This window comes from Urocitellus parryii, chromosome X (assembly GCF_045843805.1).
Source record: "Urocitellus parryii isolate mUroPar1 chromosome X, mUroPar1.hap1, whole genome shotgun sequence".
NCBI lineage: Eukaryota > Metazoa > Chordata > Mammalia > Rodentia > Sciuridae > Urocitellus > Urocitellus parryii.
This window is the reverse complement of record NC_135547.1, coordinates 127,228,013-127,249,848: the sequence shown is the minus strand read 5'-3', so window position 1 is coordinate 127,249,848 and position 21,836 is coordinate 127,228,013. Positions and strand designations below refer to the sequence as shown.

The following is a 21,836-nucleotide window of genomic DNA, read 5'->3' as shown; positions in this document are numbered from 1 at the left end:
CTATAATTTTGGAAGAAATCACATTACGGGAAACTCGATGAGGGGTGAGAGGAATAATCTCATGATTCAGCCAGGCTTGGTGGCCCATGCCTATAATCCCAGCAAATCCAGAGGCTGAGGAAGGAGGCTCACAAGTTTGAGGCCAGCCTCAGCAGCTTAGTGAGGACATAAGCCACTTAGTGAGACTTTGTCTCAAAATTTTTAAAAAAGCAAAAATGGGCTGGGGATGTGGCTCAGTGGTAAAGCATCTGTGAGTTCAATGCTCAGTAGCAAAAATAAAAAAGAAAAAAAAAAGTTCAAGGTAGAGAAGAAATGGGTACCTACCCTGTGTCCCAATTCCTATTTTCAAATTTCAGTTCTGTCACCCCTAAATCTACTTTTCCTTTATCAACAAGGTCCATCAATCACAAATCAGTAAACATTCTCCAACTTATAATAATCTTATAAAATAATGATTTTATATTATAATCTTATAATATACTTATAATATCGACGAGTTACTAAACAGAATGCACATTTAGTACCGAAGACGCCCTCCACCCATGTTGGCACTGGGGAATTAGGTGGTATTACTAACATCACCTTTGATCGGAGGTGAGCTTCACACAATGTGAAATGAACCTTTACGAAAAGCACAATTCAGTGGTGTCTCGTACATTTTCAATGGTTTACCATCACGGCTTCTGTCTGGTTCCAAAACATTTCCATCAACCAGAAAGTACTTTCTGCTCCTCCGGATTGACCATCCTGCATCCTTCCCCCACACCTATTCTTGTCCTGTGTAGCCTTCCGAACCTGAATTCCAGGTGGTGCTACAAACTTCGTCAAGCTGTACTTAGGTAGGGGAGATTTTAGGCCTTCCATATTTGATGGAGTAGTAAAAAGAGACATTTGAATAGATGCTACGAGTACCGCATAGATCCTCAACACATCCAGGCAGGGAAAAGCAACTTAAAACTGCAGACTCCAGTTTCACTACAGATTAGGAGTTGCAATTTTCAATACGGTGAAAAGACCCTGAGGTGTTGATTGCCAAACTCCAAAATATACTCGTTAAACTGAAGTTCTGTCCTGTTCACACTGAGCAGACGCCAAATTCCATTCATACTTTCGGGGAGACTTAGATATTTTGAAACTCTCATAGGACACTGGTGATTTTTCTTCTTAAATTAAAGACAAGAGAGAAGAGCAGGAGAGAGAGAGAGAGAGAGAGAGAGAGAGAGAGAGAGAGAGAGAGAGATTTCTTTAAGAAATGAATGGATCAAATCCCCAGATGGGTTTAAAGATGCTTTATTACTGAATCAGTATGTACAAACTCTAACGGGAAAATCACGCGTGTCATGGAATATCAGGCTATGTACAATACTTTCTTGATTTTTTTACAAAACGTTTTTTACAAGATTACTTCTCTCTAAATAACACGACAGACATACACAGAAATCCGACTGTTTTTTTTATTACACACATAAATAAATACTGACTTTCAATGACCGCGAGGAGCCACATGACTTCTACAGACCGTTTGGGTGAGAGGGTGACAGCTCTGTTATCTGCAAACTACGATAGAATTAAAGAAGAGGGAAAAAATGATAACTTTATAGAGAACTCAGTTAATCACTCTATAAACTGTATAAGTTGCTAAAATATTCAGCAGAGGTAAGACAAGTCAGGAGGGTCCAAGCCTTACAGGAAACCGACCGTGGTCATGCAAAATCACAGGTGAGAGTGCACATCTTCATGGATTCCTTTACATTTCAAGATGAAGTTTCAGGTACATGCAGATGCTTAGCCTTGATGCTCTGGGTATGGTGTAAATCTTCATTTATTAAGATTTAGAGTTATTTGCAATTATGGGGGATGTGTGGATTTGAAACACGGTGGACCCAGTATAATAAAGGATATAAATAAGTCAGTATTGTACATGGCATTTGCTGATACATTGGGCAAGATTAACATGTGCTCTTGCATGATACAGACACAAGCTGAAATTCAGTCTGGAAACTACATTTTGCACTGGATGTAGGAACAAAATTAGAGTCTATTCATTTCTTGGCTAACCCATAGCTCCTGGGGCTTTTCTCCTGCAAATGATTAGGTTTCTTGTCAAGGGCAAATTCTCATCTTTTCAGTAAACATCACTCTCTAGCACCAGTTCTCAGTGGGGTCTTCTCGTGCCCCCGGGGACGGGTAAACACCCTGCCATGCATAGCTCCCTACAGCAAAGACCTCTGCAGGCTCAATTTAAAAGTGCTACATTTGAGAAATCCTGATTGAGTCAGTTCACGTGGGTGTCGGGGAGCAGGGAATTTCTAGGATTTGGGTGTGTTTTTAATCTGAAAGTATTACTTGATAAACATTTCAAAAATAGCTGTCATAAACTTTATTCTCTTTCATATGTTCCATGCCGTGTCGAGCTATTTAAAGGACACATGGTAGTTTGTAAAAATCCTTTCCATGAAATTCCACTTAGAAAAAGATGTGAGCACAGAAAAATTCATCACTAAGGAGTGAATCTTATCAGTGAAAATAATGTAGATGGCTGTTGCATATATCGAATTAACCATCTGTATCTGGTGGGGGGATATTATTGATGAACTCTATTTTTTTAATCATTGGATCTACTTTTCTCATTGGAGAGCAATGCATCTAATTTCAATAAAACACACTCAAAAATGATGAACTAAAATGGTCTCTTATTTTGGAAAAAAAACGAACAGATTTTTGTCACTTAGGGCACTCACATTTCTAAAATTCAAAAGAAACTTAACGATGTTTGATGATTTGATTATTACTGGGGATTACTAAAATTCAAAAAAGAATCATATTTCTTTTACTACTTCATTAATAGTGTTTTCTTTCCAGTAACACTATTAAAATTTACATTTTTGAGTACCATAACAAAATTAGACACTCATAAAAGCTGTTTTGGATTTCTTAAGGATGATGTCAGTTTCAGATTCGTCATCTGAACTGAACATATATTTGCTTAAGGTCTTCTCCCCAGACAAAAGAAACACGATTAAATTTTATAGCATTAAATTTACATAATAATTTAATAATAATTTTGTATCTATGCATATACTCCTGCATTTTTAACTCTACAAAAGTACAAAACTCTGCTGGCATACATATTTTGCCTTCTTTTGTGACAGATTTAGGTAAAAGACATGCACGTGGCCAATCGTCAACGGTTTCAGTGTTTTTGAAATTTTAAGAGATTGAAATTCAGATGCTGGTAATGACCCCAGAATCCATCCTAGTTGGGGATAGCGAATGCATGCTCTCTGGTTATTTTCCTGTAGGGGTAAGTACCTGGGTAATTTCGTACAGGAGTACATCGCCCCATGGATATATGTACAGACATAGATGAGCACACACACACTGGTGCTGCATAGACGCACATCTATGCATATTTTAAACCACGTATGTGCGTGTTCCCTCAACTCAAACAGTCCTGTCTTTTAGGTCGCCCCCTCTGCCCTCCGAAACTCTGCACCGCCATGATCCTTATGACGTCTCTCTTGACTTGAGCTCATTGTACTTGGGGACGGTCTGGAATCGAGTGAATTTTCCAATCAAAAAGATTTAATCGATTTGAAAAAAGTAAAGGTTAGTAAAAGGGAAATAATCATCCTTTTGTTCTAATCCGTCAAAGACTTATTTATTTATTTATCTTTTACTTCATGGAGAATATTCTCACGTGCAAATTAGCTCCCTTGGATTCAGAAAAGACACAAACTCGGTAAAGGTCTTTCAAAAATGCTCACGAGTTCAGACCTTTTCATTTGAAGCAAGACGTTTTTTTAATTTCTTGACAGTGAAACAAAGCAAATTAATGGTTGTTTTCTGCACTAACAAAATAAATAAGTTAACCCATCAGGAAAATCTCCCACGTTGGGCGAACTGCTAAAAGTGTCCTCGAAAAAGAATTTTCATTAGTTCCAAGGCAAAAAATCTAGGAAGCCTCTTCATTCATTGAGTCCCTCTGCTTTGTGGTGTCTGGTTAATAATAAGTTACAGACTGGATCGTCAGCATTCTTTGTGTAAAAAGAAACCCGATATGCTTAATGCGGGACCATTTTTAGATTCCAATTTAGGAGTATAATTCAGACTACAAAGTCTGTGAGTTAAAAACCACCCATCCATGATTAAAAAAAAAAAAAGGCTCTTATGGAAGACTGGAGACGTCAGGCCCAAAGGCTTGTAAATCAAAAACAATGATTTAATCAAGTCTGATCGGTGGATTCAAGGTATGTGGGATATGCCTGTGAACTGGGTCCTGGTCCCAGTCCTCAGCTTGGATATTGTACTGTTCCAAATTCAGGGAGAGCTCGATTCTGCAAATCGTCCATCGAGGTGAGCAAAACCGTCGACAAAACTGAAATCCAGGGTTGACTGGACCTGGTCTGGTTTTCGGAGGGATCTCTTGTCCGTCCTGGGGACGGACTGCGATGTTCCAGGAGCAGCTGGGGCTAGCAGAGGTGCACAGAATTGTCCGGGAGAGGAAGGTCTCGCAGAAGTACCTGCCGCTTCTTTGGGGGCGGGTGGAGGGGGACGTGGCCGTGTCCCCGGTCCCTCCAAGCCTTGGAGCAGTTCAGTACCTTTCTGGAGAAGGCTTGTAATGATGCAGGTGACGGTGTTTCAGGTGGAGTCCTAGAAGTGACAAAGCCTCTCAGTCACATTGCCCCACACATAGTGAATAGTAGTGCAGACCCAGGGACTCGACAGGATGCGTGTGGACTGCAGCTAGCGCTCGCTGCCTCTTTCCTATTGCAACCCCGAGGGCCCAGACACACCTTCACTCATTCTCTTCTCTGTCTTGCCCCAATTTTCCCTTCCTCTTTCCTTGTGCCCACCCCAAACCGTAAAAATGACCAAGAGAGAAGCTCCTAGTCCTTCATGCAAATCATGATCTGCTTTATTATTTCCTCCAAACACCATTTTAAAAAGGAACAAGTGATTTTGGTAAACAGAATTTCAAAGGAGCTTTGGAGGAACATGTTCTTCAACCGTCACAAATGCAAAGAAAGGGCTCGCAGTCGCTCTCATGGAGACAGTTTTTGTTTTTCTGCAAACTACAAAGCAAACCAGGTCGTAGAGGCAAATGCTATCCACTGTTTGGAAAAAATCAGAGTTCAAGTTCAAAGGCAGGATCAGCAACTTAGAGAGACCCTAAGCAGCTTAGCGAGACCCTGTCTCTAGATAAAAAATAGAAAGGGCTGCGCAAGTGGCTCAGTGGTTTAGCGGCTCCTGGTTCAATCTCCAGTTCCAAAAAAAAAAAAAAAAGATGGATCTCAATTTTCTTCTCCATCCACAAATCTTTAAAAATTGGCTTTTGAATTTAAGCAATAAAACTTTAATGAACTCCATGATATAAACATCATCAAGAGGCTATTCATTGGGGAAGAGTAGGTGAACGTATTTTTCATCAATTTTACTTAATTTGACTCTAAATAGAGTAGATACATGGGTGTACTATAGGAAAACTCCTGCCATATATAATCGTCAAATCTCTCATAAAAAATGAGCATCTTCGCAAAAATCAGTTCTTGTGCTTTAATCTATGAAAATCTTGGTTTTGCCTGGTGAGGTGGCACACACCTGTCTTCCCCGCGGCTCAGGAGGAAATTCAAACCCAAGCCTAGCAACTTAGTGAGGCCCTAAGCAACTCGGTGAGACCCTATCTCTAAATAAAAAACTTCAAAAGGGCTGGAGATGTGGCTCCGTGGTGAAGCATCCCCCAGATTCCATCCCTGGTACCCAAAAATAGCCATAATAAAAATAAGATAAATTCTCAGAAATATCTTTAAAATTTTTAAACTTAAAAAAACTTCAAAGTGATATGAAACGCTAGGCTTTTTCCCACGTGTCCTTGTGGATGAGGAGACAAGGAAAATGCATCATGTAGAAAATAAAATGGGAGGAAGGAAGGAAGGAAGAACCTAGAAGGAGTCAGGCAGGATCAAGAGGCATGCAACGCACTCAGCACCCGCCACACACTTTTCACTAAAGCGAATCCAGTAAAGAGAATCAGGCGGGGACCAACTTGTTCCAGATAAGGACAATTCCTGCGTCCCAGACGTGCATACTCACTGAGGCCTGGTTCTCACTGTGCACCAACATCTTTGCCCGCCCCCGGGCACCTGGCCCCCCGGAGTCTACTCACTGTGGGCAGCCGAGGGCGGCAGACCTGGGGTGCGGAAGGTCTTGATGGTGGCCGGCCCTTCTCCTCCGGTGGTCAGCACTTGGACTTCCAGCCGGTAAAGGGTGGATGGCCTCAGGTTGGGCACCGTGAGCACGTGATGGTCCTGCAGAGGGACATGAGACAGAGGCTCATCAGTGACCTGGGGGGACACAGTCCGTGGGGACCAGGGTCTCATGCATGTGCATGGCTGGCTTCTGCAAGCCACAGCTCAGTCTGGACCAGGCTTCTCCTCATTTTCTGGACCTCTCTCTGTGGTTTCTTAGCCCCTGACTCCATGTCTGGCAGCCGAGAGAGACCCTTGGCAGAGTTCAAGTGTGCCCAGAGGCCAGTTCTCGGCGGCTCCTCTTGTGATGTGAATTCTCCATGATCCAAATGTCGGCCAGGGTGCCAACGAGTGTCCCCATCACACAATCCACCCGCCAATGCCCGGACCCGAGTCCAACCGCGGACATTCATGAAATCACGACGTTCCCGTGTCCACGGACCCTCTCCTTCCGGGATCGTTAAGGTGTTTTTTTGTTTCTTTTGAATTTTGGAGCAAGATTTGGATATTCTAAGAAGGTTTTCAGACAGAATAAAAAAAAAATAAAATAAAAGCCAGCACATGATTTTTTTTTTTTCTTCCCAAGCCAAGGAATTAAGTGGCTTGGAAGAGTGTCCAGCTAATTAGGGGCTGTCACCAAATTTGAATGGCGGGGGGGAAGGAAAGACAAACAACAAACTTCTTTGAGCTATTTTTTTCCCCCAATTCAGCACTTCACACAGGGCCTGTCCACTTGGACCAGAGGGACACAGGGTGACCAAAGACGGAGGGAAATGGCTGGGTTTGCTTTAGACAGAGGCGGGGTAAGGCCTGTGGAAGGTGGCCCTAACAAAGAGTGGGTGACGGCAGCATCGGCCAGTTCTTAACTCTTGGGATCCTTGTGACAACGAGATCTAGCGCTCGGGGACAGGTGCAGAAACGGGAGTCCAGGTCACGGCGGGCAGCACAACCCACCGAAGCTACTCCAAGTGGCCACGGGAAGCGAGCCTGGGACACCCACATCGGGGGTCTGGGGACCGAGGGACACCTACTGAGGGCAGGATCTGGGACTGGGAGATGATGCTGTTGGGCAGACTGTTCTGCCGGCTCTCCGTGGTGACCTCGGCCCACGTCACTTGGAACCCGGTCATGGGCTGGTAGAGGTGGGCCTTGGTCATCTTCCAGGAAAAGTGGCCAGTGATGTTGACGTCCTGGACGACGAAGGAGGCAGAAAGGTTCTCTGGCTTGGCCAGGACTTTGGACCCAACGGGACCTGTGGGAGGCAAAGCCAGGAGGTCAGGAGAGCGTCCCCAAGGGGCTGGTGGCTGTGTTTCTCATGCAGAAAAACAGACTCAGAGCGACCGCAGGCAGCCGCTCTGCAAGGAGGAACATTCTCAAAAGGGTCACGGACCACCAGGGACCTGGACGGGCAACAAGTTCTTCCTACCTGTGTCACCGGGACAATTAACGTGCTTGTGGCTTTTCCCCTTCAGGGCGGAGCACGGCGGGGTCGAGAAGAGAATGGTCTCTGCCTTCGAGTGGCTCTTGGGCCGGAGAGGTTGGACGCTCACCTTATATTTGCAGGAAAAGGACAGGTCCTGAAGGATGATGTGATTTTCCTGGAACAAGAGAAAGAGAGGCAGAAGGATGAATGATAAGTCCTCGGGAGGCTGAGGCAGGAGGATGGTGAGCTCAAAGCCAGCCTCCGCCAAAGTGAGGCCCTGAGCAACTCAGGGAGACCCCGTCTCTCAATAAAATACAGAATACGACCTGTCACATGCACAAACCAAATGCATCCCCAAACTCCACAGAGCCGATGAGTACAGTCGTCTCCTTACGTGGGTCACGGCAGATGAGGTCTGCGATCCGGCCGTTCTGTTGTGGGCACACACCTCTGGAAACCACTGCACGTGGTATCTGTTGATGCTGGGATCTGTGGTGTCAAAACACACAAAGGAAACAGCCTGGTAGTCACGTTCCGCGTGTGTGAGTCAGCGTGCCATGACTGTCACAAATACCTGACAGAATCAACTTATAGAGAGAAAAGGTTCATTTTGGCTTCGGGGTTCAAGGTCACCCTTGGGCAGACACATGGCTTTCAAGCATCCGAGAAAGCAGCACACCATGGTGGGGACAACAGGCTGAGCCAACCTGCTCCCCGCATGGTCAGGGAGTGAAAAGAGAAAGAGGGGAAGAGGCCAAGGTCCCACAGATTCCTTGGGGACATGTCCCCAACAACCAAAAGACCTCCCACTAGGCCCCACCTCTTACAAAGGCTCCGTCACCTCCCAGCCAAGTTGGGGACCAAACCTTCAACACATGGGGGACATTCCAGGTCCCAGCTAGAGTACCATGTAGCCTGATGTTCTTAAAACTGAGAGAAGAGAGCCGGGCGTGGTGGCACACGCCTGTCATCCCAGCAGCTCAGGAGGCTGAGGCAGGAGGATCACGAGTTCAAAGCCAGCCTCCGCCAAAGGGAGGCCCTAAGCCACTCAGGGAGACCCTGTCTCTCAATCAAATACAAAATAGGGCTGGGGACGGGGCTCAGGGGTCGAGTGACATTGAGTTCAAAAGGAAATGGCTTACAAAGGGGCTCTCATGCTTACATGGCAGACATCAAGGCCCATTAAAAAAAAAAAAAAAGAATTCTGCATTATACCTAAGGATGAAGTCAATCCATGAGTAATGGACCACATACAAAGGGCTGCCCTCCTGCATCCTGCAAATGGACGGAACGAGGCTAATAATGAACAAAATACACCAATAAAAGTTTGGAAGGCTGGGGCCGGAGGATCGTGAGTTCAAAGCCAGCCTCCGTAACTCAGCAAGATGCTGTCTCTAAATAAAATATAAAAAAGAGCTGGGGATGAGGCTCAGTGGTTAAGTACCCCTGGGTTCAATCCCTGGTACCAAAAAAAAAAAAAAAAAGATATGTGTTAAGTTAGAAGATCATAAGTCTACAGATAATTACAGACCCTGGGGCGGTAGGGCATATTGACCACAGGCTAGCACTTTACATATGGTGGCTCACACTGGAGCAAGGAATGGGGACACCCACACTCCGTGTCCCTAACTCTGCACACTTGATCTCTGCCAGGGGAGAATGAGTCTTCATGTCTTCTCGAGTTTCCGGAGGGTTACGGTGACCTTCCTCCATCTTTAAGTCACTGAATGGCTTTCCTTAGATTTCAGAAGAGGGATAGTAGACCACTTGGCCTTCCAGGTCTCGCCTCGTGACATTCACGGCTGCCTCAGCATGGCCCTCTCATGTCGCGTCCCCTCAGGTTGTTGGGTGGTTTGTTCCTGGGATGACTGGACTCATCCTGAGACCCCATTTAGCTACAGCGGCATGAACTCCGAGATGGCGCCCACTTGATGTCACTTTTGGGTGCCCAAAGATGAGCACCGTACAAGATAGGGTTATACTCAGCAAACATTTATCAAATGATAAGCGAATGAGTGCTCATTCACTTATAATCTAACACAGGAAAGAAAAACAGTGTGCTCGAGGACACCACATTGCACTAGGGAGGTGGAAGCAATCTAGGAACAGGAAATGTTAAATAAGCTCAGATTTTAAATGTCCTCAATAATTTTATTTTTAATTTTTTAAAAAAATTTTAATTTGGGTACTGAGGATTAAATCCAGGGGTGCTTAACCACTGAGCCACATTCCCAGCCCGTTTTTATTTTCAGTTTTGAGATAAGGTTTTGCTAAGTTGCTTAGGGGCCTGCTAAGTGGATGAGGCTGGCCTTGAACTTGTGATCCTCCTGCCTCAGCCTCCTGAGTCACTGGGATTCTAGGTGTGTGCCCCCCGGCCCAGCCTCCTCCATGATTTCAAATGGTGCTCCAAAAGGCCAATTGGAGGAGATTTCTTTTAAAAAGACAAACCAGGGTCAGTCTTTGAAGCTCTGTGGTAGAGGACTTGCCTAGGATGTGGGAGGCCCTGGTTTCATAGGCCAATACCACAAAAAATAGATAACTCCATGAAATAAAAAATAAGAGGCAAACTGCAACGCTCACACTTGTTTATGTTTTTTGAGCTGAATTAAAAAGAATCCGTTTGGAGACCCTCACTCCCGCAACAGTCATTTACAGAAAATGTCTCTACCTTCCTCTTCCAAGTTATTGAGATCTTAAGAGCTCACACTTTAGATTTGAGTGCAGAGCTTGACCTGTACCCAGAATATTAAACGCAACATTGTTCAAGCAAACAATGAGTAGGAAACATTGGGAAAAAATAGCAATAGATTGGTAAAAAGTAATACAAATGAAAAGAATATAACAGTTGTTATAAAAAGTAAAAAGCAATACAAATGAAAAGAGTATAACAGTTGTATGTAAATAGTTTTTATATAGCGTTTACATTGTATTAGGTGTTACGAGTTTCTTAGAGATGATATAAAGTATACAGAAGAAGGTGCATCATTTAAGTGTAAATATAATAATTCTACATCAAGGACATGAAGATCCACAGGGAATTTGGAACCGATCTCCTGCAGACACCAGGGTACAACTGTACATGGAAATTCTATCCTGAGTGCCCAATGAATCTACTTCTGGACTCCATCCCTTCCTTCCACGAACCAATAGCATCAGGTTCCTTGAAACAGTATTTTTAAATTTGGGAGTTTACTTCCAATATGCCTCAAACATGAGACGCGTTCAAAGACGTCTAACTCGCCGTGCACAGCGTCAGTGAAGGGAACTAGAATTTTCCGTTGGTTGCAAACGCCTACGTGCGTGAAAGGCTCATGACCAGGCGCCCTGGGTTGCTCGACATTGCAGCTCTGAGAGCCAGAGTGCATGCTGGGGTACCCGAGGACAACAGCCGTCCTGGGAGCCAAAGGTCACAGCTGCAGCGAGAGGGGACATACGTTTGGAAGGGCACTATATACAACCCATAACCATTTGGAGACCCCTGCTAGGCACTTCTGCTTAAAATGGTAGCATGAAGTCCCCTTTCTCTCTGAGCTCATTTTTCCTATTTATGCTGTAAAAACACCAAGTCCGGAGCCGGAAGGCCGACACCAAGTGCCTGTTCTGTGATCACTCAGCAAAAATGAGCTGATGCCCACAGGAGCCCAAAACCACAACGACATCAGCCGAGACAAGTATTTGGTTAAAGATGATAGGCGATCCCCCAAATTCAGTGTTGAGTAGACTTTCTCACAGAGCACTCCCGCTTACAACCCAACTACCCTGTCCAAGCTGCTAAACACAAGTCACAAGGACATCGGTTTTAAAACCCATGTCACCTCCTTGCTTTTGGATGTGGTCTCTTATTGCACGACGGTTACATGACAAAACGAAGCTCAGAGAACACATGTCGTCTATAAGGGGATCAGAATGAACACATCTTGGAATAACCACAATAAAAGGTCTTATTGTCTCTTTACAATAATAGATCAGGAGACGGGATTGACAGGAAAATTTAAAATCTGAATAAAGGAATATACCACCGTGCTTACAGGTTGTAAGGTTCCGTATTTTTATTATTTAATTCTTTTTCTTTTGTGGTTCTGGAGTTTGAAGCCAGGACCCTTTGCATGCTAGGAAAACACTCTACCAACTGAGCTATGTCCCAGCCCTCAGTTGTATACCTATCTATTTGATACTAGGGACTGAACCCAGGAGTACTTAAACACTCAACCAAAACATTAGCCTGCTTTGTTTTGTTTTGTCATTTTTATTTCGAGACAGGGTCACGCTAAGTTGCGTAGGGCCTCCTTAAGTTGCCAAGACTAGCCTCCAACTTGTGATCCTCCCGCCTCTGCCTCCCAAACCACTTGGATTATCGGCATGAACGACCATGCTGGGCAGTATTTTTAAACAGGATGTGAATTCTCCCATCATGGATACATAGATGAATTGCGACATTAATAAAAAGCACAAAAGGTTTCTGTAGAAACTGAAGGATTAATTCAAGTAGTTATGGTAAAATGCAAAGGGCTAAGGGTTGTCGAGGCAATTTGTAAAAACAAGTAAAAAACTTGGGGATGTCTCATGAAACTAATTAATAAGCCTACAGTGGTTAAGACAGTGAGCTATTGTCTCAAAACTGAAAAATTATGTCAAAGGAAAATATGAAAATTCCCCAAAGTAATACCTGCATATGTATGCTTGATTGGGTACAGACCTAGTACTTTGGAAAAAGACTCGTTTTCATGTCTTTATTTATTTGGCACCAGAGATTGAATCCAAAGGGCACTCAACCACTGAGCCACATCCCCAGCCCTTTTTATTTTTTATTTTGAGACAGATTCTCCCTAAGTTGCTCAGGGCCTTGCTAAGTCGTTGAGGCTAGCTTTGAACTTGGGATCCTCCTGCCTCAGCCTCCTGAGCTGCTGGGATTACAGGTGTGCACCACCACACTGGAAAGTTTTAGCATTATTAAGAAAATATAATTGATATTAATATTATTCTATAATTTTATTCAACAGTTGGTCAATGCAATAGTTCAAATAAAATTTAATGTTATATTTTTATAAATGAATTTTAATATGGATATGTGATTTTGCTATATAATCATTTAATAAATGTTTAATGAATTATAAATTCAATTAACTTATGCTAGGAATGAAGTACATTAATTATAAGGGCTATGTTGCTTTATTTATTGAATAGTTCTCAGCAGCTTGAAAGAAAATTCTGGAGCAAAAAGCTACTCTGACAGCAATATTCCTTATGAACCATCAAAGCCCTGAATAAAGATAATTTCAGAAGAATGAGAATTTGTAAAACTGAACAGTTAAAAACCACCTGTTTTGCTTGTGTTTTTAAGACGCATAGAAGCATTTACATTTTGCATGTCATGTATTCTAAAGTGCTCTTGCCACAATTAATATCCTCAGGGTAAAGGAAACGAAAGGAATTTATACCAAAGATAAATGCTCAGAGAAGAAGAATCTATCCCAAGGAGAAGTGTTCAGTATAGCATTGGTTATGAAATGGAAATTATACGGGAACCTCCACGTCTTGCTGTACTGGAAGAGTGAGGTGGTAGGTACATCAGGACAAGCCACAGGATGCAGCCACTTGAAAATGTTAGGAGAACTGGGTGGTGATAGCACATACCCATGCAATGCTGTGTGCCAATCATTGTGTATGTTGTATGCACACATATCCACACATCCAGGGGAAACACCGCTTCTGAAAGAACACCAATCCACATGCAATTCCAATAACGGATATTGAGGTAATACTTTCCAAATTAGGTAACATGGTTCTTTTTTTTTTAATAAAAATTAATTTAGCTGGGCACAGTGTGGCACACCTGTAACCCCGGCATCTCGGGAGGCTGAGGCAGGAGGATCGTGAGTTCAAGGCCAGCCTCAGCAAAAATGAGATACTAAAGCAACTCAGGGAGACTCTGTCTCTAAATAAAATACAATTAGAGCTGTGGTTGAGGGCCCCTGAGTTCAATCCCTATTATAAAAAATCCTATATGTATTTATATCACTGTGCCATTTAACACAAGTAATAGTGAAGCAAAAGCTCTGGGCCTACCTTCTGTCTTTTTCCAGTAGACCTTGACTTGCAGCTGATTGTCTTGGTAGAAGGGAGCTCCGATTTCCAGGGGGCGCGGGGGCCGTCTTCTTTGGAAGGGGGGCTGTGTTTGGATCCCAGCTTGGCTAGGTTCCCCAACCTGCTCTTCTACAAAACAACAACAACAAAAAAAAAAAAAAAACAAACAGCACTTTAACTGACTTATTGAGAACCATCTGATATTAACTCCGGGGTATTTCCCGCGATCCTGTCCCTCTTTCCAGGGCCTCTTGGTCGCTGTGGAAGGTGATGAACGCATGCTCTTTTATGTTTGAGATAGTGACCCCCAACGGCTTCCCAATGCTCTGGAATGCCTACAGGTGTGTTACGCAGAATTCCCAGACCTTAAATTGGTAGTCCATCTATGTTTGCCGTGTTTGCACTTCAGAAACAGGAACAGGTAACATTTCTCATTGTAGATAAGCATTAAAAGAAGAAGAAGAATGTGCTCTTGTTCATTACTACTTTTGAAACATGGACTTTTTTTTTTCCTATTCTGTATTTAAAAATGTTCTCAAGACATACTCAGAGAGTGAGAAAAGCAAAAGTCACCCTTACTTTTATATATGAGCTTGAAAAACTCCATATTCAACAAGAGCTCAGGATATGCTATGATGAATAATATAATTTAATATGCTCTAATGTAATTTCAGAATATTTCTTTGAAATAAACCATTCAAACTTTGACTCTTTTTTTTTTGTACCAGGGATAGATCCCAGGGGTTCTTAACCACCGAGCCACATCCCCAGCCCTTTTTAATTATATATTTTGAGACAGTCTCGCTGAGTTGCTTTGAGGCTCCCTAAGTTGCTGAGACTGACTTTGAACTTGAGATCCTCCTGCCTCAGCCTCCCGAGCTGCTGGGATTCCCCACATGAGGCTACACCTTTACTTGTGTGAATTTCATGAAAAAGCAGCACAAATGGTACGGGGCATAGTGACACGGATGACGGATGTGGGTAGGCCTGTGCATATGCATTTTCTCAAGCCAAAGTCGGGTCCTAATCCGATCAGACTGGGGGTCCTATAGGAAGAGGAGTTTCGGATGCAGATGTGCACAGAGTTAAGACCCAGGGAGGACAGGCAGGGGACACCTGTATGCTAATGGAAAGACTGGAGGAAGGCTCAGAAGGATCGGCATCGCTGGCACCTTGGTGTTGAACTCAACTTGCAGAACTATGAGAAAATACATTTCTGTTGTTGAAGCCCCTCACTGTGGAGGAGGTGGGGTACAGTAGCCCCAGGAAACCAAGACAGTAGAAATGGAAATATCCCTTCCAGGGATGCTGGCTACAGGGATGTGGAAGATTGGCTACTTCTTACTCCTTGTCCTATGAACATGGCAGAGGATTTGAAGGTACCAAGATGCGCAGAGAGTCGGATCAACATAACCTGAATGGAAAATGTACAGTGACGGATTAAAGACACTCAAGTAACTAACAGGGTGCTGAATCCTCTCTCTTTCCACCCACCTTTGACACAGCCCTCGATACAGTAACTCTTGTCAAGTTGGATCACAGTGAGACCGAACTCAGGATCTCCTGATATCTGGAGATATTTCCCTATTTGGAAACCAACAACTGGTACATATTTAGCTGCCCTCTTTGCAGGTCCTGCTGGGGAGGTGGCCTGGTCAGGGCACCAGGACCCCAGTGGGTGGTGGAGGGCCAGCCTGGGATTCCCTAAGAGGGTTAGAGGGGCAGCAGGAGTGGGCCTGCAGAGGGGTGGGCTCTTGTGCAGATGCAGCAGCACTGTCAGCCGGGGTGTGGGCAGAGGGGCCATGAGGATTGGATGGTGCCCACTCCATAGCAGAGCTATGCATCTGGAGTGATGTTGGCCTGGCACCTCAAGCCAGGTACAGAACGGATAGAATCAGAGGGCAGAGGTATCTGTGAGGGCGGAGACTGGCACAGCTGCCCCTGGCTGGATGCTCCCCGGACAAAGACCTTCTCAGGACTCTCTCCAGTTGCCACCAGAAGAGCAGGAGCTAGGGTTCCAGAGAGAGGATGGCACGCCAGTGGGCCATGGGAGGCCGAGCCATGCTGGGTGGGGGGTCTGAAGAAGTCAGGGTGCATCACCCATGTAAGAGGTACCTGCAAGACAGAGGTCCCCAGAGGGGTCCCCAGAGGCTCCCAAAGAGCACTTCGAATATGGATGCCCACCAGGACCGAGGGCCACCAACAGCTAGAGGGAGCCCCAGAGGGCCCTGGCCAGGGGAAGACACTTGGCCTTGCTTGTCTGTCTGTCCCACCTCTCCTGCCCCCACTTGTCCATGAGCCAGATGAAGCTGGGGGAGGGGAGTGTGTGCGGGGGGAGGACAGCCTGGAGGGGGAAGGGCTGCCCCCACACTCAGGGCCCTGGTTGGGCCAGACCTGCTGGGAGGAGAGCAGCTGCAGGGCAGAGGCAGAGGGCAGTTGGCCTCAGGAGCTGGAAGGTGCAGGAAGGCAGCCCTCAGCTCCAGAGGCTGGAGGCAGGAGGCCAGCAGAGCAGTCAAGGGCAGTGGGGGGGACCATGTCCTCCTTCCTTCCCTGTGACCTGGAGGTCGGAGCTCAGGAATGAAGGGCCCTGCCCTGAAGGCCTGCTGTGTGCTGTGTGTGGGACACAGGACGGGCACCCCAGGCTCCGCACCCCACGGCCCGAGGGCCACGTCCAGCCTGGACCACTCACACGGTGACCCTGACACTGACACACTTAAGTGTCTGACAGAGACAGAGAAGGGGTCTGTGGTACCTGAAAATTACCCAGATTTCCAAATTCAGTCTTCATTCATAAATTTTCTTGAAATAGAGCCTCAAGGTTTGGGGTAACCTCTGTGCATGGCAACTTTGCTGCTACAGATGAAGAGCCGGGCTGCCTGGCAGTTTAACCACCTAGTATTGGCTCCACCCAGAAATGTGTGTGTGTGTGTGTGTGTGTGTGTTTGTGTGTGTGCATGTGCCCAGGGATGGGGTAGAGTGGGTGTTGGAGGTTGGACCTACATCCAAGACTGGAGAGAGCTGTAGCATTTACAGGAGAGACCAGAGAGAAATAATGGACCCCAAGATTCAGGACAATCCTATCCTACAGGGGACAGCCCATCCCAAGTGCCCAGAGTGTCTCAGTTGATACAATCAGAGGCCAAAGCCCTTCTTCTCTGTCATTGACACACAGTGCCCTGTCCATCCCAGACATGAATGATGCAAACTTTCAAGCTACAAGGTTGACTTTTTAAAAAAAATTTTTCGGTTTCCCTGAGAAACTCTAGAAAGCCCACGATTTTTCTCTCAGAGCTTGCCATCCCTCCAGCCCCACCCCAAAGTGTGTTTGTGCATTTCCTGGTCTCTCTTCTGTCTCCACCCTGGACACCACGCTCCATGGGAAGAGGGACGGCTTGGGTTAGAGCTGTGTCCCCTGCCTCTCAACAGGAAGACCATGAGGCTCAAGTTCCAATACTGTGTGGAGACTTTGCATACAAAGATCAGCCCAGGCAAAGTGTCCAAAGGCTCTGGGCCTGGTTTCTGCCCTTCTTTATCACGTCAGATACATAATTTCATACTTTCTGTATCATTTATATAATGGAATAATATTAGCTATGTTACAGAATATAGAATATATTATGTTATCATTAGTAATGTGCCCATTACTATTTTAAAATAGTTTAACCAACTTCATTGATAAAAGGTAAGTTCATATTTAATTGACAACATCTAAGCTATGTAAATGTAGAGATAAACCCATCAGTATGTTACAGAGGACATCCTGAGAACATTGACGGATAGTTATGTAACATAATTTGTACAAATGACAGTGTGCTACACAAATTATTATACTTCTAATCTTTCTTACTTGAAAGCACATGATTAAAATTTACCCTTTTCTTCTTGTAAATTAGCTAGATGGGTGGCTTCCACCGAGAGCCAAGTGAGCCATTGGAAATTGGCTGGAGACACTGTGGATTGGCTCAGCTGCCCCTCAGAGACCAGGGCTGCTGGTCCCCCCTCTGATGCACAGGACAGCACCAACCACCAGAAGGTCTGGCCCCACCCTCTACAGTGTCCAGTTGGAGAACCTCCAGGGGAGAGTCTTGGGAAGAAAGAACAGGACAATCTCTAGGAGAACAAACCTTCACTCTTCTCATTACTACTCCATGAAACAAGAAGCAACACTTTACTAAGAAATGGGCACGTGGGGCGGAGGCCGCCTCCCTGGTCAGTCTCTTCCCAGGGAGAAGCGGGAGTGGGCGGCCAGGGGTGAGGGGACAACAGTCTCCTAGAGTGGGGGCTCCTCAGGTGACACAGAGGAAGGCTGAGGGTGGCAGACCTGTGAGTCCAAGCAGTGGCCAGTCTGCGGGTGGCCAAAGCCTCCCCGTGGGGTAGAGCGGAGTCAGTAGGAGACGATGGTGACTGTAGGTCTGTATCTGAACAGAAGGTGGCCGTCGGGCCCTCTGGGGGCCGTCAGGGGCACCATCGGGCTGGGTGGTCTTCGGGGCTCAGGGGGGCGGCTCTTCTGCTGAGGCTGCTGAGCAGGGCGGCCAGGCCCGAGGCCCCTGGACTGGGGGGCACCTGCGCCCGGGTCTCCAGCTGCAAGACAGTGTCCTTGGCCGGTGCAGTGCCTGCACCAGGGGACACAGCGGGCACGGCCAGCCAAGGGGTCGCTGGAGGGCAGGCCCTGCCTGGGTCTCCTGGGCACTGGGCGCAAGATTCTGGTGAGAGGTTCCGGCTGGGGTGCGAAGGGCCGCACCCCTCCCTTGCTGATCACAGGCACGAAAGCAGATGGTCGGGGCTCCGGGGTCTTCGGGGGCTCTGGAACCTGTAGCTTAGGATCCTCGGGCTTGGGGACTTGGGGCTTGGCGACCGGGGGCTTGGGGACCTCAGGCTCTGGCTTCTCAAACCAGAGAGGACCGTCCACCTTCTTTCTGCCCTTGGGGCACTGGCTGAGGGCCTGGAGCACGGTGGTCGTGGCGCACGGGTCTGGCATAGGCGCCACGGGTGGGCACTCGTAGCGGGTCCCTGGGCGCTGGGGAGGGTCCATGAGGACTGTGACCGGGCTGCGGATCCCACGGCGCCTCTGGGCACCCGGAGGCCCTCGCTTGGTGTGGCCGGGGCCAGGAGCGCTCAGCCGCGCCTTCAAGAGCGGCCAGAGAGGGGGCTTGGGCGCCCCGGGCTGGGCATCCGGGGGGTCCGCTGGCCTGGGGCCTTCAGTTGGCTCGGTCTTTGGCACGATGCGGGGCAGAGTTCGGGAGAGGACGAAGAACCCCGGGAAGATGAGGGCAGGATGGAAGAGCCCTGGGTCCGGGGGACGGCGCACGGACCTGGGCCTGGCAGAACCGGGCTGCTGCGCGCGGCAGGACGGCAGCGCGGCCCAGGCGGTGTGCAGGCACCTGTGCAGGCACCTGGCCAGGGAGCCGCCCATGAGCGCGGGGCTGCGGGGGCTGCTTCCCAACGAGTCGCTTCGAGATGAGAAGCCACAGTACACTGTTCAAGTGGTGCTTGGTGTCCAGGCAAGCCAAGCGGGTGGGACCCCGGTTGCTATGTCCCCCAACCTTGAGGACACTAGGACGTCACAGCAGGAGGCAACAGCCCAGGCCCCACCCTCTCTGGAGGGCAGCCAGAGCGCAGTCCTGTCTCCTGGCTCTGCGGCTCCTGCACACGCGCTCTGGGTGGGAGGGCCTTGACCTGCTTCTCCTTTCACCGGAGAAGAATTTCTGCAGTCAGCGATGGGATTAGGATTCCCCGGAGGAACCGAACCCACAGGAGGCACAATGATAAAAAGGGGGACTTATGAGGTGGGCTCCTGCGACCAGACGCTGGAGAGTCCACCGCGGGGCCGTCTGCAGGCTGGACAGCTGGGAGAACCAGGAGGCGCACCATCCAGGAGGCTGGGCCCCCGAACAAGAGGGTCCACCATCTTCCCTGGTCCAAGACCCAAGGCTTCTGGAAACTCCCTGCAGAATCACGGGCACAGTCCACTTGGGAAGAGGGGAGAAGCCAGAGTCCACAACCTGAGTGGGTCGCAGGACCCATCAAGAGCCCCTTGGAGAAGAAGGGAGCTCTCCTGGGGCCTCCCTGTGCCATGCAAACAGTCATCCTATTGATCTGAGCGCCCCCCCCCAGGGAGGGTCTCCTCTCCCATTGGCTCATCCAGAAGCCAATCACTCCTAGACACACCCTCCTGGACACACCCAGAATCTTGTTAATCCTCACCTCTTAAACCAATCCAGCTGGCAATTCCACTTAACCATTTCAGCTATTAGAGAGGGGCGCTGGCCGCACTGTCAACATGGACATAGCTGGGCGTGGTAGAGCCCGCCTGCAGGGGCACCAGCTCAGGAGTCTGAGGCAGGAGGATAGCAAGTTTGAGGCCAGCCTCAGCAACTAGTGAGGTGCTAAGCAGTTTAGCAAGACCATGTCTGTAGATTTAGGGGGAAAAGGGTTGGGTATGTGGCTTAGTAGTTAAGTGCCTGCCCCTGTGTTCAACCCCTAGAAACCTCTCCCCCAAACTGACCATAATACACTGGGATACGCTCTTAGGGAAAAATAAACAACTAATCTTATCAGGGAAGATGGTTATGTTGCATTCTCCTGAGATGGTTGTTAATATCACTTTTTGCAATTTAGCTTTTATGGAAATGGCTAAGATCACCCAGGATGATCTATTTATGCGGGCAGTGTTGATTTTACATGGACTTTCCCGTAATGGTCAGCTCCACGTGTTCATATATGACGGTTTCCTTCATTTCCATTGTTAACCTTGGAGTAGAGTGAGGCGCATTTCCCACTGATGGTTGGAAATATTTAACTTCAAAAACAATTGTCAACGGGTTGTCGGGGAATCCATTGTAGTGTTTGGAAGTCTGTTGAAGGTGGTGTGTAGCAATCATTTTTGGAGAAAATTTCCTTTTCAAAGCACACCTATGAGAAAGCAATTGGGAAGTCCCAAATGCTAAAATGGAAGGGGATGGGGACAAAATACAGAAACTAAGGAGGCAACAAGAGTGCGGCACCCGTTCACCCAGGTTTAAAATGAGGACTGAGTGGAGAAGACAGTACTAGACTCACTGAGGAAGTGTCCAAAGCTTTGAGGTCACACAGGGCCAAGTGTCTGGCACTTAGGGTGGGGACAGCCGGTGGGTGGAAGGGAAGGAGATACCTGTCTTCACCCCATGGGACGTCATTTTTTGGCCAATTCCTTATTTAAGAAAGGATCCCCAGCTCTGTGATGTGAAGAGAGGTTTCTAGAAGAGCCAGATGGGATAGGAAAGCAAGTGTGACTGAATTCCAGGAAAACCTTAGGTTCCAAACAGGTTTAGGGTGGGTGTGGCCCCTGGGCCCTGGTTTGCACATCTCTGAGAAAGAGCTGTTAGCATACACTACAGATGAGGAAAAGGAGCACTTGAACAAATATTAAAAATCACATCCAGTTTGTCAAACTTCCAAGCAAACAGTAATGGAGATTGAATCCCAGAGCTGTCTGGGGCTAAAATATGTCCTCCCAGCCAGGGACTGAGTCTGTTAGCTACTAAGTGGGACAGGCACGTTTACAGGCCAATTCCTAACACATCTTCAATATGGTGTTGGTTTTATTCTAGCTCAAACTGTTTGGAGAAACAAAGAACCAGCCGTGCCATCTAAGATCCCGGGACCACTCTTTATTTATTTATTGTTTTCTTTTAGGTTCCAAGATAATGCTTGGATCCTTTCCTATTGAACTGAGGTTTTCTAGAAAGGTTCACACCTGCCGTCTCTGTGACCTGAACTGAGCATGCCCAGAGGGCTCAAGTCTGCCCCCTTGAAATGTCTGTGTTCCCTGTCTGAACCTTTCACAGTGACTTTGAGCTGAGCATGCACAGACATGTGACCACCAACTTCTTTTTGCCCCTCAGCAGGGGACGGTAGGGTGCATTAGGGAGACTTGGGGCTGTCGAAGACACTTGGCTTGGCCTGTCTGTTGTTTCCTAGGAGTGACCTGCCCACTAAGTGACCTATATCCAGGATCTGCTTCAAGGAGATGTGACACTGGACATGAATGAGTCAGACCCGTATTTATAATGTTAGTTGACGGAGCTGGAATGAGCCCGTGT

The 21,836-nt window shown here is 47.0% G+C and overlaps 1 protein-coding gene across 1 annotated transcript in view; it reads right to left on the bottom strand.

The window, feature by feature from the left end:
* Positions 1 to 4,345: 4,345 nt before the first annotated feature.
* The window catches only part of Anos1 (anosmin 1), a 135,048-nt gene continuing 117,557 nt past the window's right edge, over positions 4,346 to 21,836 (bottom strand). Inside the window, exons 9-14 of the mRNA XM_077793991.1 lie at positions 13,738 to 13,884; positions 8,066 to 8,160; positions 7,675 to 7,846; positions 7,280 to 7,500; positions 6,167 to 6,308; positions 4,346 to 4,653 (exon numbers count right to left, since the gene is read on the bottom strand). Coding sequence (XP_077650117.1) covers positions 4,595 to 4,653; positions 6,167 to 6,308; positions 7,280 to 7,500; positions 7,675 to 7,846; positions 8,066 to 8,160; positions 13,738 to 13,884 — 836 coding nt within the window. The 3' untranslated portion in view covers positions 4,346 to 4,594. The remainder of the gene's footprint in view (positions 4,654 to 6,166; positions 6,309 to 7,279; positions 7,501 to 7,674; positions 7,847 to 8,065; positions 8,161 to 13,737; positions 13,885 to 21,836) is intronic.